At 38.0% G+C, this 15801-nt stretch overlaps 1 protein-coding gene across 2 annotated transcripts in view; it reads right to left on the reverse strand.

Moving 5' to 3' along the window:
- chst10 (carbohydrate sulfotransferase 10) overlaps window positions 1-15801 on the reverse strand; it is a 262179-nt gene that overhangs the window by 72335 nt on the left and 174043 nt on the right. For both annotated transcript variants that reach the window (XM_039743942.1, XM_039743941.1), the window contains exon 4: window positions 7070-7304. In XM_039743942.1, coding sequence (XP_039599876.1) covers window positions 7070-7304 — 235 coding nt within the window. The remainder of the gene's footprint in view (window positions 1-7069; window positions 7305-15801) is intronic.

Raw genomic sequence — 15801 nt, forward strand, 5'->3', positions numbered from 1 at the left:
ACATACATACATACATACATACACATATACATATATATACATATATGTGTATATAAAATGCAAAGTTCACTCACTCACTCACTAATAAAAACACTATTTTCCATTTAAATTAAAAAGCTGAAATTTGGCAGATTGGTACATCTAGGCCAGTAGGTATCTGCCAAGAAAGGACATTTCGATATATCATTTTTCAGGGGTAAAAACTTCCCCATTGGCTCTCATCTTGCTTATACGTTCCACTCCTTCAGCCTACTGGTGTAAAAAAGACTGATGTGAAATACTATTACATGGGCAACAATTGTTTTGTGAGCCCCCCGTGAAGTGTTGAGAGCTGCAAAGCACTCCACCATAAATGACAATCAGTGGGAGTGACGGTTGATGCATGGGGTTCTGGGAGCCACAGGCACAGGTGCATTAGTAAAGGGTGAAAGATCGCATGGTAGTTCTAAAGGGAACATAGCCCAACTTAAGGGAAAATTGCTGATTACCAGTCTCAATTCAAAAGGTTAAACTTTTCATGTACAAAAGTGTGTTTTGCAATGACCATCAACTTAATCCAAGTAACTATGAAAAGCAGGAGTGTTTTTTTACTGGTGGATGATTGTATATAGCCTGTATATAACCATCCAACCTCTGCTCCTTAGAGACAAGCTGACTAAGATGGGAGTAGACTCACACCTGGTGGCATGGATCGTGGACTATCTTACAGACAGACCTCAATATGTGCGTCTTGGGAACTGCAGGTCTGACATTGTGGTCAGCAACACAGGAACGCCGCAGGGGACTGTACTTTCTCCGGTCCTGTTCAGTCTATAAACATCAGACTTCCAATACGACTTGGAGTCCTGCCACTTGCAAAAGTTCACTGATGACACTGCTATTGTGGGCTGCATCAGGAGTGGGCAGGAGGAGGAGTATAGGAAGCTAATCAAAGACTTTGTTAAATGGTGCGACTCAAACCACTTACACCTTAACACCAGCAAGACCAAGGAGCTGGTGGTGGATTTTAGGAGGCCCAGGCCCCTCATGGACCCTGTGATCATCAGAGGTGGCTGTGTGCAGAGGGTGCAGACCTATAAATATCTGGGAGCGCAGCTAGATGACAAATTGGACTGGACTGCCAATACTGATGCTCTGTGTAAGATACACAGAAGGTAGAAGGTTGGCGTCCTTCAACATCTGCAATAAGATTCTGCAGATGTTCTACCAGATGGTTGTGGCGAGTGCCCTCTTCTACGCGGTGGTGTGCTGGGGTGGCAGCATAAAGATGAAAGACGCCTCACGCCTGGACAGGCTCTATTGTAGAGTAAAGTTGGACATTTTAACATCTGTGGCAGAGCGAAGGGCATTATGCAAATTCCTGTCAATCATGAAGAATCCACTGAACAGTGTCATCTCCAGGCAGAAGAGTAGCTTCAGTGACAGACTTTTGTCACTGTCTTGCTCCACTGACAGACTGAGCAGATCGTTCCTCCCCCACATTATGCGACTCTTCAATTCCAGCCCGGGGAGTACATGCTAACATTACTCAAAGTTATTGTCTGCTTTTACATGGATTTTTATTTCTATTTAATTTAATTTTTTTTTGTATCAGTATACTGCTGCTGGATTATCTGAATTTCCCCTTGGGATTAATAAAGTATCTATCTATCTATCTATGTATCTACAAGGGTAAGCAGCTCTGGTGACTTAATATTATTATTACTTATTTGACTGAAGCGTTTATACAAGTCATCTTGCAACATTTGAGATAAAATTGGTTACATGTCTTTTGTTTAAAAGTTGACTAACTGCTGCTCAGCTTCCAGTACTGTGCTTTAAGGGAGAATCTGGTATTTAAGAGTTAAAACACTGATTCACATTTTAGAATATTTATTACACATCCCTTTTAGGTTTCCCCACTGAAGAAGCTAAAGGATGAAAGGCAAGGTTGAATTTAGATGTGGATTGAATAATTCATGAAAAAGTTTTTTTTTTCTTTTTTTCAATTTACCAGCCTCTTTAAGCTGACCAAAATAAATGCTTTCTTCAATAAGCCACAATTGTGTATTCCTGGCCCACTACTAAACACATCCGAACAGGCGAATTAAAAAGCGCAAATCTATACAAATGAATTTAACAAATACATATTTAAAAAAAAGTGGATTCACAAAGTATTCAGACTACTTCACATTTGTCACATTTTGTAGGCTTGTGCTTAAATCATTTAAATGTATTCTTTGCACCTAATATTCAATACCCTAGAATGACAAAGTGAAAATAGGATTTTGAAAGTACAGACAGTCTCCGAGTTACGTACGAGATAGGGACTGTAGGTTTGTACTTAAGTTGAATTTGTATGTAAGTCAGAACAGGTACATAAATTTAACAAATGCTATTCTTGACCGACTGTAACCAAGTGCTCTGCCAATGAATGATGGAGTTTCACCTCTCTCTGACTTTTATTATTTCTACTTTATTTTCAATGGTGATGGTTTTTCTCTTCTTTACTGTATCACCAGCACTTGCATCAGATTTGTGTTTCAGAGACATTGTTGAAAGGTCAAGACAAAAGATTAAGATGAGCTCTTCTGCACAGCACTGTACAGCTATCACAGCAGGAAGGCACCCGTCATCTACATGTCTGATGTACTGACAAGAGACAACTTCTTGCTACGTGCGTAACAGTAAAAGCAGGCTTGCTATTGAGAATGAATGGGGGCATCAACAGGCGGTTCATCACCAGCCCACCTCACAGTCACCTCCACTACAGTATGCTGCCTGCAGTGTCCGCCCACCAAGAACGAACAAGGTGCGGCCAAAGGCGGGTAGTGAATCTCCTCCATTCAATAGGCAGCCATCCGATGCACACTACAATGCTATCCCCCGCCACCCTGTTCACCCTCAATGGCCTCTGTTCAGCCACAACCAGGTCACCGCTTGCAGCATTACCAGCCGCCCAACGAGAACGAATGGGGCAGCCGTGTGTGGTGGGTGGGCAGTGAAACCGATTGCCGCCGGGAGCCAACCGAGGGACACTACACTGCGTATGGAAGCAAAATCGCCCCCATCCAGCCTCCGTCCACCCACCTCTTGCAGTGTCCCCAGGCCGAAGATAACGGAACGGCAGTTACTGAGGCGCATGCGTCACAGCTGTGGCCCCATTCGTATGTCGTAGGTTGGATGTCCTTAACCTGGGGACCACCTGTATTTAAAAATTTACTAAAAATAAAAGACTGAAATTTTACATTCACACAAGTATTCAGACCTTTGCTATGACACTTTAAAATTTAGTTCAGGTGCATCTTATTCAATTGATCACCACTGAGATGTTTTGACACCTTGTTTGGAGTCCACCTGTGGTCAATTCAATTGATTGCACATGATTGGTAAACAACAATAATTTATTTCCTGCACAGGAATGCCTCAATGGGCTTTAACAGGCCCTGTTTTTGACAGCCATTCATCCTTGACTCTCGAAGAAAGAGATGTCCAACTCAGATCCTGGAGGGCCGTAGCAACTGCAGGTTTTCATTCTAACTATTTTCTTCATTAGAGATCTGTTTTTGCTGCTAATTAACCTCTTTTCCATTCATTTTAATTGACTTGGTTATTTAAGACTCAAACTCCTTAACTGTTTCTTTTATTCCTTAATTAGAAATGAAACAATAATGAGATACAAAACAAGTCAACACATGACCAGCCACCCAGTGTCCATCATACAATATGTGAAAGTAAAGAAAAGAGAAGGTGTCAGTAATGTTGATCTGCTCAGGTCCAAAAAATATTTTGATAGTGCTTCCTGCTGTGGTTGAATGAGAACAACAGCAAGCTATGTAATTAAGTAAAGAGTTAAATTAACAACAAGAATCACTTTCTAATTAAGAAAATGGTCGGACTGAAATTGGTTGAAGTTTGAAGCCCCCAACTTTGCTGGTCATCCATTTTCTCACTTCACATCTTCTTTTTATTTGGCTGACATTTAGGCATAAAAAGAAGCAATTCCGAGGACTGTTAAATAACAAAGGCAATCAAAATTAAAGGAAAATAAGTCAATGAATAGCAGAAATTGATTACTGATTAAGAAAGTGGCAGGAAGGAAATACCTGCAGCTACTGCGACCCTCCAGGGTTGGAGTTGGACATCCCTACTCTAAGAAGGCAAAAAAAAGGTAATTCCAGGTAGTTTGGGTGTGCAAAGGATTTAAAAAAAAATTGGTAAATAGAATACACAAAACAAAATACAAGAAATCATCTTCACAGAGCTAGAGGGCCAATCTATTATTTCCACTTCAGATAATTAATAGTACAAGCTACTTTGTTCTGGCACAGTGCAGCTCACCAAGTGCAGGCGCAGAAGTCTATGACAACACTCGAGGCAAAATGCAAGAATAGATTATACCACTCTCTAAATACAGAATTATCACATAAGGATACAGATTTGTTTAAATATGTCAAAAACAAAGTAGAAACTAATTAACATAAATGAAAAATAAAATCTGTCCATCAGCTAACTGTAGAATTACATTTGGAAAGGCACACATCTGTCCATATAGGGTCCCATAGTTGACAATGTTTTATCAGAACAAAAAACAAGCCTTAAGGTCAAACTGCAGAGAATAGAGACAGGATTGTGTTGAGGCACACATCTGGTGAAAGGCTAACTCTTTAGCATTGAAGATTCCCAAAGGCACAGTTGCCTTCATCATTCTTAAATGGTGTGGAACAACCACAACTCTTCCTAGAGTTGGCCATGCATATAAACTGAGAAATTGTAGGAGAACAGCCAGGGTTAAAAGATGTTGCTAAAAACCTGATGGTCACTGTGGTTGAGCTCCTTTATACCTGTGTGGAGATGGGAGACTCTTCCAGAAAGACAGCCATCACTATAATGCCAATCTGGGCTTTATGGCTGAATAACCACTCAGAAACCTCAGTGAAGGACACAGGGAGGTATTTGGAATTTGTAAAGAAGGCACCTAAGCAACTCTCAGGCTGAGAGATACAAGATTCTCTGGACTGATGAAACCATGTCAAGAGGAAGCCAGGCACTGCTCATTGCCTGTAAAACACCATTTGAATGGTCAAGCATGGTGATGACAGCATCATGCTGTGGGGTTGTCCAGAAAGCTCTGGACCTCGGACTGGGCTAAATGTTCACCTTCCTACAGGACAATTACCCAAAGCACAACTCTGGGAATGTTCTTAAAATGGACTAGGTTCCAGACTTGAACCCAATCAAACAACTTTGAAGAGACCTGAAAACAGCTGTCCAATGGTGGTCTCCTTCCAACCTGGCAAACATTGAGAAGACCTGCAGAGAAGATTGGCAGAAAATCCCTAAATACAGGCATACAAAACTTCTGCATATTACCCAAGATGACTCCTAGCTATAATCACTGCCAAATGTGCTTCAATGAAGTAAGGAGTAATGTGTCCGAATACTTTTTTTTAATTTCCAATAAATTTAAAGAACTTTACAAGACCCTATTTTTTTCTTTGACATATTGAATGTTGTTTAATGTGTGGAAAAAACAAATTTAAATAATTTTGGCAAAAGCTTACTACATAACAAAATGTGTAAAAAATTAAAGTAGTCCGAATACTTTCTGAATTTACTGTGTATAATATAAATTCAAAACACAATATCACCTTCTATAATTTTACTTATATAAACACTTTTTTCTTTTCAGTATTTAATCATTAATTCCAAAAATTCATATATTTCGCGCACAAATAAGCGTCGAGTCTCACATAAAACTTGTACATTCTTTAAATATGCTGATGATACTGTACTGGTCTATTTTTAAAAATCACATTCTACAAATATTTAGGAATGAAGTTTGACAAGATTACATTTTCTAATTGTGCCATAACTGGAGCTAGGAAATTTCATAAGTATTTTTATTAAATAAACTAAATAGCTTTATTGTTAATGATAATTTATGTAAATTTTACAATATGTCTTCTGGTATGAATTTTGTTTTTTGGAATGATACAGTATGTGGCCAAGATAAAGATTAACAGCATTACAAGAATAAAATGTTAAATAGAACTATTTTAGTGCAAGCCCACATTTTCCTGATGGAGTCTTGATCAATGAATGAGGAGGAGATATGGAGTTTTGATTCAAAAGTTCAATCCTGTTTGAATGTGTGTCATGTTTCTGTATTACTCTGACTTTCTTGAAGCATTTATTAATCAATATTTCTGCGAAAATATCATATGTTTTGAATATGCTTTGTGAACAAACAACTTAATAACAGATGTGTATTATTCAATTAGACTAACTTAAAATTTTTCCATGGATGTTTTTATATTGTTTGTTGTTTGTCATTACTGGCTTTCCTGCCAGCCACCATAGAAGCCTACAGTGTCAGATTCTGATCACCGTTCTCAATGAAAACATGAGATTTATATTTTTTCTTCACCAGAAAAAAGATAAAAATAGATAATCATTTTTAGATGAAACATTCCTTTAAGATGGTAAATATTTAAACACAAATGATTTAAAAATATACTTATATTGTCAACTCAAGCATTGTTATTTCTTTCTGCAAAATGTTAATTGCGATAGAGACTGCCCAGAGGGGACTGGGCGGTCTCTTGGTCTGGAATCCCTACAGATTTTATTTTTTTTCTTCAGCCTCTGGAGTTTTTTTTTTTGTTTTTTCTGTCCACCCTGGCCAATGGACCTTACTTATTCTATGTTAATTAATGTTGACTTATTTTTATTTTTTATTTTGTCTTCTATTTTTCTATTCTTCATTTTGTAAAGCACTTTGAGCTACATTTTTTTTTGTTTGAAAATGTGCTATATAAATAAATGTTGTTGTTGTTGTTGATAGCTAATAGTTTACAAATGAGCTAGCGCAAAAAACAGCTCATTAGACCAATTCAAAGGTTTTACAAATTGTAACTTTAATGATGTGGTTCCATAATCAATATGCATGTGAAAATTGTATTATCATAAATATACAATATATCATAAAATCTTAATTTGTGACTGAAGAAATAATTACATCTTCAATGGCACTGCAAAATGAACAAACAAACAAAAAAAAAATCAGCAGAATAAAAGTGCTATTTACCATTGAGGACAATCAGGACCTTCTTCCACTGTGTATTGCCTACTTTTGGAGTCTGGCAGAAGAGAATCTTATGCTTGTCACAGACAAAGATGCGATCCAGGATGAATTTGGTGATTGGAGTGTGTGTAAGGTTCTTCAAAGAATCATTGCTGCATAGCCTAGAAAGACGATCAAGACGTCCTGCTTGGACAGCCTCCCAGTCTTCATAATCAACCGGTAATGGCTTTCCTGTGAGCTGAAATTATTTAAAAAACACTGTTATAAATAAGTATTAATAAAACAAAATAGGTCCAAACAATATTTAATTTTTTTAACTTAAGGTTTAACTACACTCAAAACTTTCACTTGGCTTAAAAAGGTGAAATTCCAGAACCCATTAATCACCACTGTGATTTCTACTACGAGTGACTGCCAAATGACTTTTTTCCTTCTTTCTAAAAATCATGTCTTTTCTTTAGTTGGCAAAAGACTGGGAAGGTGGTCAGCATTATCTGAATTTAAACTCTAGCAGGGGGAATACTACTTTAATGTTAATTAAACCCATTTTCTTAATTAAGAAAGGTGTCATATTAAGCAGGGATTGCCCTGGATACTAAGATTTATTTAGGTAAAAGACTGACCATGAAAGAAAGAGAAAGATATACCCTGAGATTACTATACGACTATGTGAAAGTTGTGTACAACCAGACTGAAATACACACCAAGTACTCAGCACAACACAGGTCAGTATATATAATATGATGGTTTTAGTTAATTTGAAAGACAGATTGTTTTTAGTTTAACAAGTTTTATGGTATTTAAAGATGACAGACAAAAAATGTAAAACAACTAAAAAAACAAATTGTCTTCTTAATACTGTAATAATACCAAATTCATAAGAAATTTCTCAGGTTTGAAGGATTAGTTTTTCACTTCCTCTACAACACATATTCTTATTAGCGGTGCAGAGTTCCACCTTCAAACCTGTCCTTTTATATTTTTGTAGCTACACCTAATATGGAATTCTTATTCCTACATCTGTAAAATGCACTGTAGTTGATACTGTTTATCCAGCTGCTCTCACATTCAAGGTCGGTAGAAATATAGGATAAGGATGCATGTAACATGGACTGCAAGAGGTGTCACATAAGTACTCCTTTATTGCTTTGTATGCCTATTATTTTGTGGTTGTAAAATGTTGAACATTTGTTCCCCCTTTTACAAATCGGGTAAAAAATGTTTCATATTTTATACCCTTTGCATGCAGTGGATTTGTATTTATTATTATTATTGTAATATTTTTGCACTATTTTTCCATAGTAATTTTAAGAAGAGACATTGTACAAATTTCAAGCCAAATGGCTAGTACTCTTTGCATGGCTGGAAATGTCAAGGTCTGAACTTCAATCCTGTTAATATTCCTTACTGTGTACTGTCCTTACATGTGTTAGGCAAACTGAAATGTCTAAAATGGCACCCCATTTTTAGAGTTTGTTCCTGTTTAGAGCAGGCTAAGATCTTATAATTGTCAGCTAGATAAAGTGTGTAAGCTAATGGTGGGTTGATCATTGAAAGCGAGGCAAAATTTAATTAAAACCTAACTGAATAAATACAAGCATGGGAGACTGATTTTAAATAGATGTTTCCTACCAGGTTTTAACCTCACTTTTATGGTTGTATTTGTTTGAATTTCAACCACCACATTCACAGTTATTTTATGGATTTATATATTTATAATAGATGAGGCACTGCATTATTTATTTGGGCATGGATTTGTTTTTGGATTGTTTTTAATAAAGGCACTATTTCAATTTATGAAACTACCCCTTGCTGCTGTATGTGTGTCTTCATTTTTCCTCGGGTACAATATCTGTGGTGGCAGGTTCAGGAGGCTCCCGGAAAAACCAAGTAGCATGAAGCAGACCCACACTGTCATATGCTGCACTAGCAAGTGAGATATTTGCTATTAATCACAGAATAAGGTGCAAGCGTTTACTATTAATTTCAACTTAAGTATATTGCAGAGTTGGAACCCTTTCCAGCAACAATCATAGATGGTCAGGTATGTGCTTCAAAGGATTTATCTAACACAATTATTTTTAAGAACAGTAAGTTATAATGTTACAAATGATTTCTCTGTCAAAATCAATGAAATACTTTACATAAAAAGGAAATTTAAACTAATTGTAAATATGCTCAACATATCCTCATTGATATCATACAGTACAATCACCATACATCTCATGAAACTTGAGGGAACCTGAAATAATAAAAACAATTTTTGGTTGAAATCATTTTTACCGTTTATCTAAAAACAAAAAATGTCTTGAAGTTCTCATCATTATTAGAATCATTGACAAAGATGCCAACATCCATTAAAATCAGAGACAGGCCAAAAAAATATTTGTTAAAATGGTGCTTATTCTATGCTTTAACACTAGAATTACCAAAGCTTACGAGAAAACTCGCCCACCTTAAATCCAAGAAACGTCCACTCACATATAAGAACAACCCTGCTGCACCTGGTGTAAAGGCGAAAGATGGCACCGTTTGGATACAGGACGAGGTCCAGCGTTATCCTACCAATCACCTGTCCTACAAAGAAACAGCACGGCTTACAGAGCTCACCAACGTATCGTGTAAACTCCTGTTTGTGAGTATCTGATGGTCTTTACATAAACAACATTTATATGTTACTTATATAAAAGCCAGATCAAATGTTACTTATCTTGATTTATTTACTTATCTTCCTACAGAGTAAAGTCACAAGTAGACTGCAGAGCTTCTTCTGTTTGATCGACAAGGGCATGCTCACAAATTACATGTGTGATGCCATGAAAAATACCTGCTGACACTTTAGTACGTGAGCAATGGTACGAGAATGCAGTTAGACTTCTTTTTGGGCACATACACCACGCTAGTGTTTAGACCTGGACGGTGTAGCGTTGGCGAGCTCTGTAAGTCGTGCTGTTTCTTTGAAGGACAGGTGATTGGCAGGATGATGCCGGACCTCGTCCTGTATCCAAACAGTGCCATCTTTCGCCTTTACGTCTGGTGCAGCTGCGTTGTTCTTATATGTGAGTGAACGTTTCTTGCGGGGAGGGCTTCTGTTCTCTTTCTCTGATCTGACTTCACCTCTGTTATAGCGTGTCTTTATTTGAAAACAGCAGTGTCAGATCAGGGCAAGCATGAATGCGACTGAGACAATAAAACTGAATAAAAAAATGCTAACTTTGACAAGCACTATAAATTTACAGCGGCTGTTACAGACGCAAATCAAATGTATGTTTTTATTGTATAATATTAACAATAAGAGCAACTCTCTACTCAAAACGGTAAACTTGAGAAGCTGCCAGCATCGAACCCAGAAGCTCTTGATTGGGAGTCAGCAGTTCTTAGTATTGCACCACGCAAGCTGTCGCATCAACCGCCTACCGTAACCCGCTTTCTTTTTTCTTCGGTTATATTCTTGAATAAAAGCGCACTTGTTTTATCATACTTGTACTTCTTGTAAAAGTGTTTATTTGATATTTGGACTTCAGGCTTCACACCTTATATACATTTCGTAAAGACGGTCCTTGGGTGTGTGTGGGAACTGAACATTTGAAACTGATGATTGTATATAGTGCGGAACTGACCTCTCTATACTAGACAAAAGAAAATTGCGAACTTCTTCAATTGGTGAAAAGAATGCCAGGTTGTGAAAATGCAGAAGAAGAGTGCGTGGAAGAGTGGACGGCCGTTGACGACTGTGGCCATGAAGAATACACAGATGATGACATTGTGGCAGCTGTGCATGGAACGTCAGCTGATCTCGACGCAGACGACAGTGAGGAGGAAGGGGACGCGCCCACTGATGTTGTTCCACACACTGCCGCAGCCAGTGCCCTTGATCTCGCTTTGCGGTACGTTGAGCAACACGCCGATGCAACCCCAACAGATGTTATGTTTATACGGCGTTCGCGAAACATTGCTTCTTCAAGCCGTTTTAGTTTGTTGCGTCAGAAGAAGATCACTGACTTTATCTCTTAGATAATGGTTTGCTTTTTACGTTTTGTGTAAATTCTGTACAGAACATGGATTCTACATAAGTGAGTAAATTCGAACTTGTTTCAATTTGAAGTAAGGCTGTATTTTGGATTTTTAGTTAGACAGCGAAATTGAAAAATTACAAGTTTCTTAAATGTACATTAAACGTACAACATAACTTGAAAAAACTTGTTTTCTTTACTTTTCCCAGTTCAGAAATTTTATAAAAATTACTGTATTTTTTCCCCTAGTCCTGTTCTGATTAGTCGGATTTTCAGATTAGCGGGACTCTACTGTATATGGAGAAAAATAGATTCCAGTTATGACTATTACGCGTAGAATTTCGAAATGAAACCTGCCCAACTTTTGTAAGTAAGCTGTAAGGAATGAGCCTGCCAAATTTCAGCCTTCTACCTACACGGGAAGTTGGAAAATTAGTGATGAGTCAGTCAGTCAGTCAGTGAGTGAGTGAGTGAGGGCTTTGCCTTTTATTAGTATAGATATTTCATTTGCCACCTAGGTGATATTGTGATGCAATGATCAGCACTACTTTAGAGCTTCAGGGACCAATGTAAAATTCACAGCCCAGGTATCACCTTTAGGGAATTTGTACTTCTCCAAGCTTCATGCCATACTTCAGAGAAGAAGACTTTAACTAGCGCATGTGAGTAAGTATATGTTTCACATGATGCACCGATTCATGCCATCCACCGATTGCTGCCAGAGTAGTCTCCTAGTAAACATGTAACAAAAATGTGAATTCTGAAAACAGGTGGAATAGGGAGAATGCATACAGTAAAATGAAAGTAAATAGAAGCATACTCTAGAGGGCTAGCATAATGTTATTTGTACACAATCCTTTAATATCCACACATTTCTGAAAGGTATAATTCAGTACAGTATGCATTCTTCTCTCATATAATAGAGTATTCTTTATGCATTTGCTTTGAGCTGTGTCCTTGAGAGTTGCACCTTGTACTGCCAGTTCATGGAAGGGTGGGGGTGGGAATAGGCAAAGAAGTCCATCTTTGTCACTGGAGGGCACACAGAAAGTCAGAGCTCTAGGAAATTAGTATTCTGAATGTGCTGTATCCAGTTATAATTATTAATTAGACATAGCTTAGTGAATAATACATGGAGAGAGAACCCCCAACATGCTTAGAGAAAAGAAATGACAGCAATGATGTGCTGAGGAGTTACAGCACACTTGATATAATAGTGTGCTCAGGAGAGGAACCAACAAATAGCTTGCAGCATAACGACAAAAATGTTTTCTGGGAATGGAATATTGTTGGTTATTATTGAAAAGTGGTGTGAGCTGTGGAGAGGTTGCACGCTATATTTGGCATAATGTGTACTATGCTACAGAAAAGTCCAGAAGTAGATAAATTCAGCAAAATTATTTCATTGCTTTAGTAACATGCAGTAAGCAAAAAAGAAGTGGCAGTGAAAGTGTGAGTACACCATACTAGAAACACACAGAGTTTAGCACAGAACAGCTTTGTCATGACATTTTGGTGTCATCATCAGTGTACCAATATAAATTGTAACTGTGTGATAGAGTTTTTGAGAGAAAAAAGAAAAAAATAGACATTTAACACTGAAGTTGCTGGTAAGAGCCAACACTGCTGGCAGTCATTGATGGCATTCATATAAAAAAATGACACAACTGACTTTAAATTCACTCTTGGTATATTCTAAGAAGGAAAAATCCCAACACTCTTTACTTTGCAGGTTTAAGATGAGACCAGCAGTCAATCTGCATCACCTTATTGATTTTATTTATGTGGGACAGTAAGGTTTTGTTATTACCAGGCATGAGGCTACATCTGTAGTAATTGTATGTGAAGCTTTTCAAGGGAAAGGGTGCTACAAGTTCCTTGCCTCCTAATTTCATCTGAGACAAAGCAGTTCCATCTGCTGGACTCTCCACAAACTATTCCATAGAATTACAATGGCTGTATACTATATGAGTGAACAAGGATACTCATGTTACATCTTTGTATCTTCCTTGAACCGGGAGGTCTGCAGTTCCCACATTAATTTAGCCCTGACTAGACAAGGTCATGCAGGAAGAGATGGCCTTACACACCTGATGCAACAAATTATACGTACATACAATTTTGGCTACTGTATGTAGCTTTTCTCTTTCAAGTGTAAAACAAGCACCTGGGATGTAGGTGTTGAGCAATTTATCTGTTCCCCCCAAAACCAGTTACCTCATGAACTAAACATTAAAATATGAACAAGTACATCAGACGTAAAACATGGTCATCTAACATTAACTGACTGAGAACTGATTATGATTTTTGGTTTCAGGTTATGCCATTTTCAATCAGATTGGGTATATCATATTCAACATTATGTTACAAAGAATAGAGCCAGTCTATTCAACACTGATAAGGGTATTAATATATTCTGTGGTAACAGTGCTTTTATTCATAAAGTGTGCAAAACTGAGATATCCCCACCAAACAGTAAGTAGTGCTAGAATTTTGGAGAGCCTTTTCTCACCCTTTACTATGCCAAAACCTCTCAGAATATGGGATAGCAGTAGTCAAGAGATCAAACAGCATGTGAAGTATGTGAACATTTATTTTTGAACAAACTATGCATGTGAAACAACCCATCATGCTACGTTCACACTTACCATCCTTTAAGTTACTGTATACAAGTAGTAGACAGGTCACATGTTGTTTCCAAGAGATATATTTGTAGTCAAGAAAACAAAATAAATACATATAATGAGGCTTTAGAGATGTGTGGCAAATAATATGCTATTTCACTCTTTAGACTTGTATCATATGCTTTTGATGTGCAAAAAAGACAATTAAGCGTAGTCAGTCCCTAAGCAGATTTACCCCACTTCATGTAGAAATTCAGTTTCTTTTGTTATTCTGTTTGTCTGCTGCACGATTATTGTTGCTTTATGCTGGAATAAAAGATTTGCTTAGGTAAAAACCATTTACATTATTTCTTTTTTTCTGTCTAATGTATATACATTTGGAGCGCTAAGCTACAATTTCATTATGGGTTAAAGTTTGTCAGGCTATCACTGGTTCAGGTGTCAATTTCTTACCTCTGCAGGCTTTTAAGCACAAGTATATCCAATGAAAATAATTGACTCATTTTTACTCTGAGTGACAGAGTTCAATTTCAGCATAGTCATTAGTGCTATAATAGGAATGTAACTGAGAGAATACAGTATGCTTTAAAGTTAAAGTAGAAGCACTAATAATAAATAGAGCACTGCCTTTAATTTTAATGTTGCATGCAGAAATCTATTAACGCTTATACCAATGGTCTTATTGCTGCTGTAGAGCTTAGATAAGGCACATGGGAATGCCACATATATTAAAAACAAGCAAGCTAAACCACAATGGGGCTTTGCAGGAAAATTACATGAAAAGGAGGAAACAAGAGGAAAAGTTAATATTTTTAATTGCATAAATCACCTGGCACATTAAGTGAGCTTTCACAAAATCCCCTCATGTATAATTAAAATGCTGTACCAAAGTGAAAACTATTCAAATTAAACTTTATCTGAAAAGCAAGCTCTTGTAATATTTTTCTTTTCAAAATAACACATTAACATTAGTCAGGTCTTTACAAAGTCAGAAAAGCTGAAGTAAGTCTTGTGAAGGATAGCCGGCCATTTATCCCGGCCAATACCCCCAAGCCGCCAGGTGGAGCCCTCCTTGCAGCATGGAGGTCCCCAGAAGACCAGCAGGGCATCATGGACAATGGAGTTTTTATGCAAAGCCCTGCAGGATGCCGTGGGGGCCACAGGAGGGAGCTGCAGGGAGGACCGAGGGCTTCTTCGTGCCCTGTGACCCGGAGGTTCGTCATAGGAAGAGCGACGGACTTCAGGGTTGAAGAAAAGAACTTTTACCTGACCCGGAAGTGATTCAGGATCACATGGACTGGGGATTGAGAACACTTCCGGGTCAGGGATTATAAAAGGACTGTGGGAGCTCCCAAACGGCGAGCTGAGCTGGGTGGAAGGGTGGCAACGCGTCTGGGAGCTGGAGGATTGTGTATTATTGATTTATTGGTGATTTACATGAGTATTGTGGAGGAGAGTGTGCTTTGTGCACTGTGGCGACAAAATAAAGTCAACTTGAGGACTTTTACCTGGTGTCTGGAGTCGTGGACAGGGGTTTAAGGGAGCGAGAGCGCCCCCTATCATTCACAGTCTCCATTCCTCAGGTAGTTTATTCACTATGTCAAAGCTGTGTTATATGGCTGCATATTGCATTTTATATTATTTAGTTCATCTAGCAATCATCCAACCCGCTATATCTTAACTACAGGGTCACGGGGGTCTGCTGGAGCCAGTCTCAGCCAACACAGGGCGCAAGGCAGGAAACAAACCCTGGGCAGGGTGCCAGCCCACTGCAGCATCATTTAGTTGTACTTTATATTTATTTTGTGGCAGCATAGTTGCATGCTGGGTTCAAATCCCATGGCCAGACATTGTCTATGTGGGGTTTGCAAATTTTCTTCATGTTAAAGTTGGTTTGACTGCTTGGTGCGTACTCCACCTTCCATTTTACATCTCCAGAGATGTGCTTGCCAACTGTGGATATTCAATTGTCTCTGCATGCATGCAAGTCTTCTTAAGTGGATCCTGTGATGGACCACTGCCTTTTCTAGGATTGGTTTCTACTTGGTGCTAAATGCAGCCACAGTAAGTCTTTAAATAATGACTCTGAACTGGATTA

This window comes from Polypterus senegalus, chromosome 2 (assembly GCF_016835505.1).
Source record: "Polypterus senegalus isolate Bchr_013 chromosome 2, ASM1683550v1, whole genome shotgun sequence".
Classification (NCBI taxonomy): domain Eukaryota; kingdom Metazoa; phylum Chordata; class Cladistia; order Polypteriformes; family Polypteridae; genus Polypterus; species Polypterus senegalus.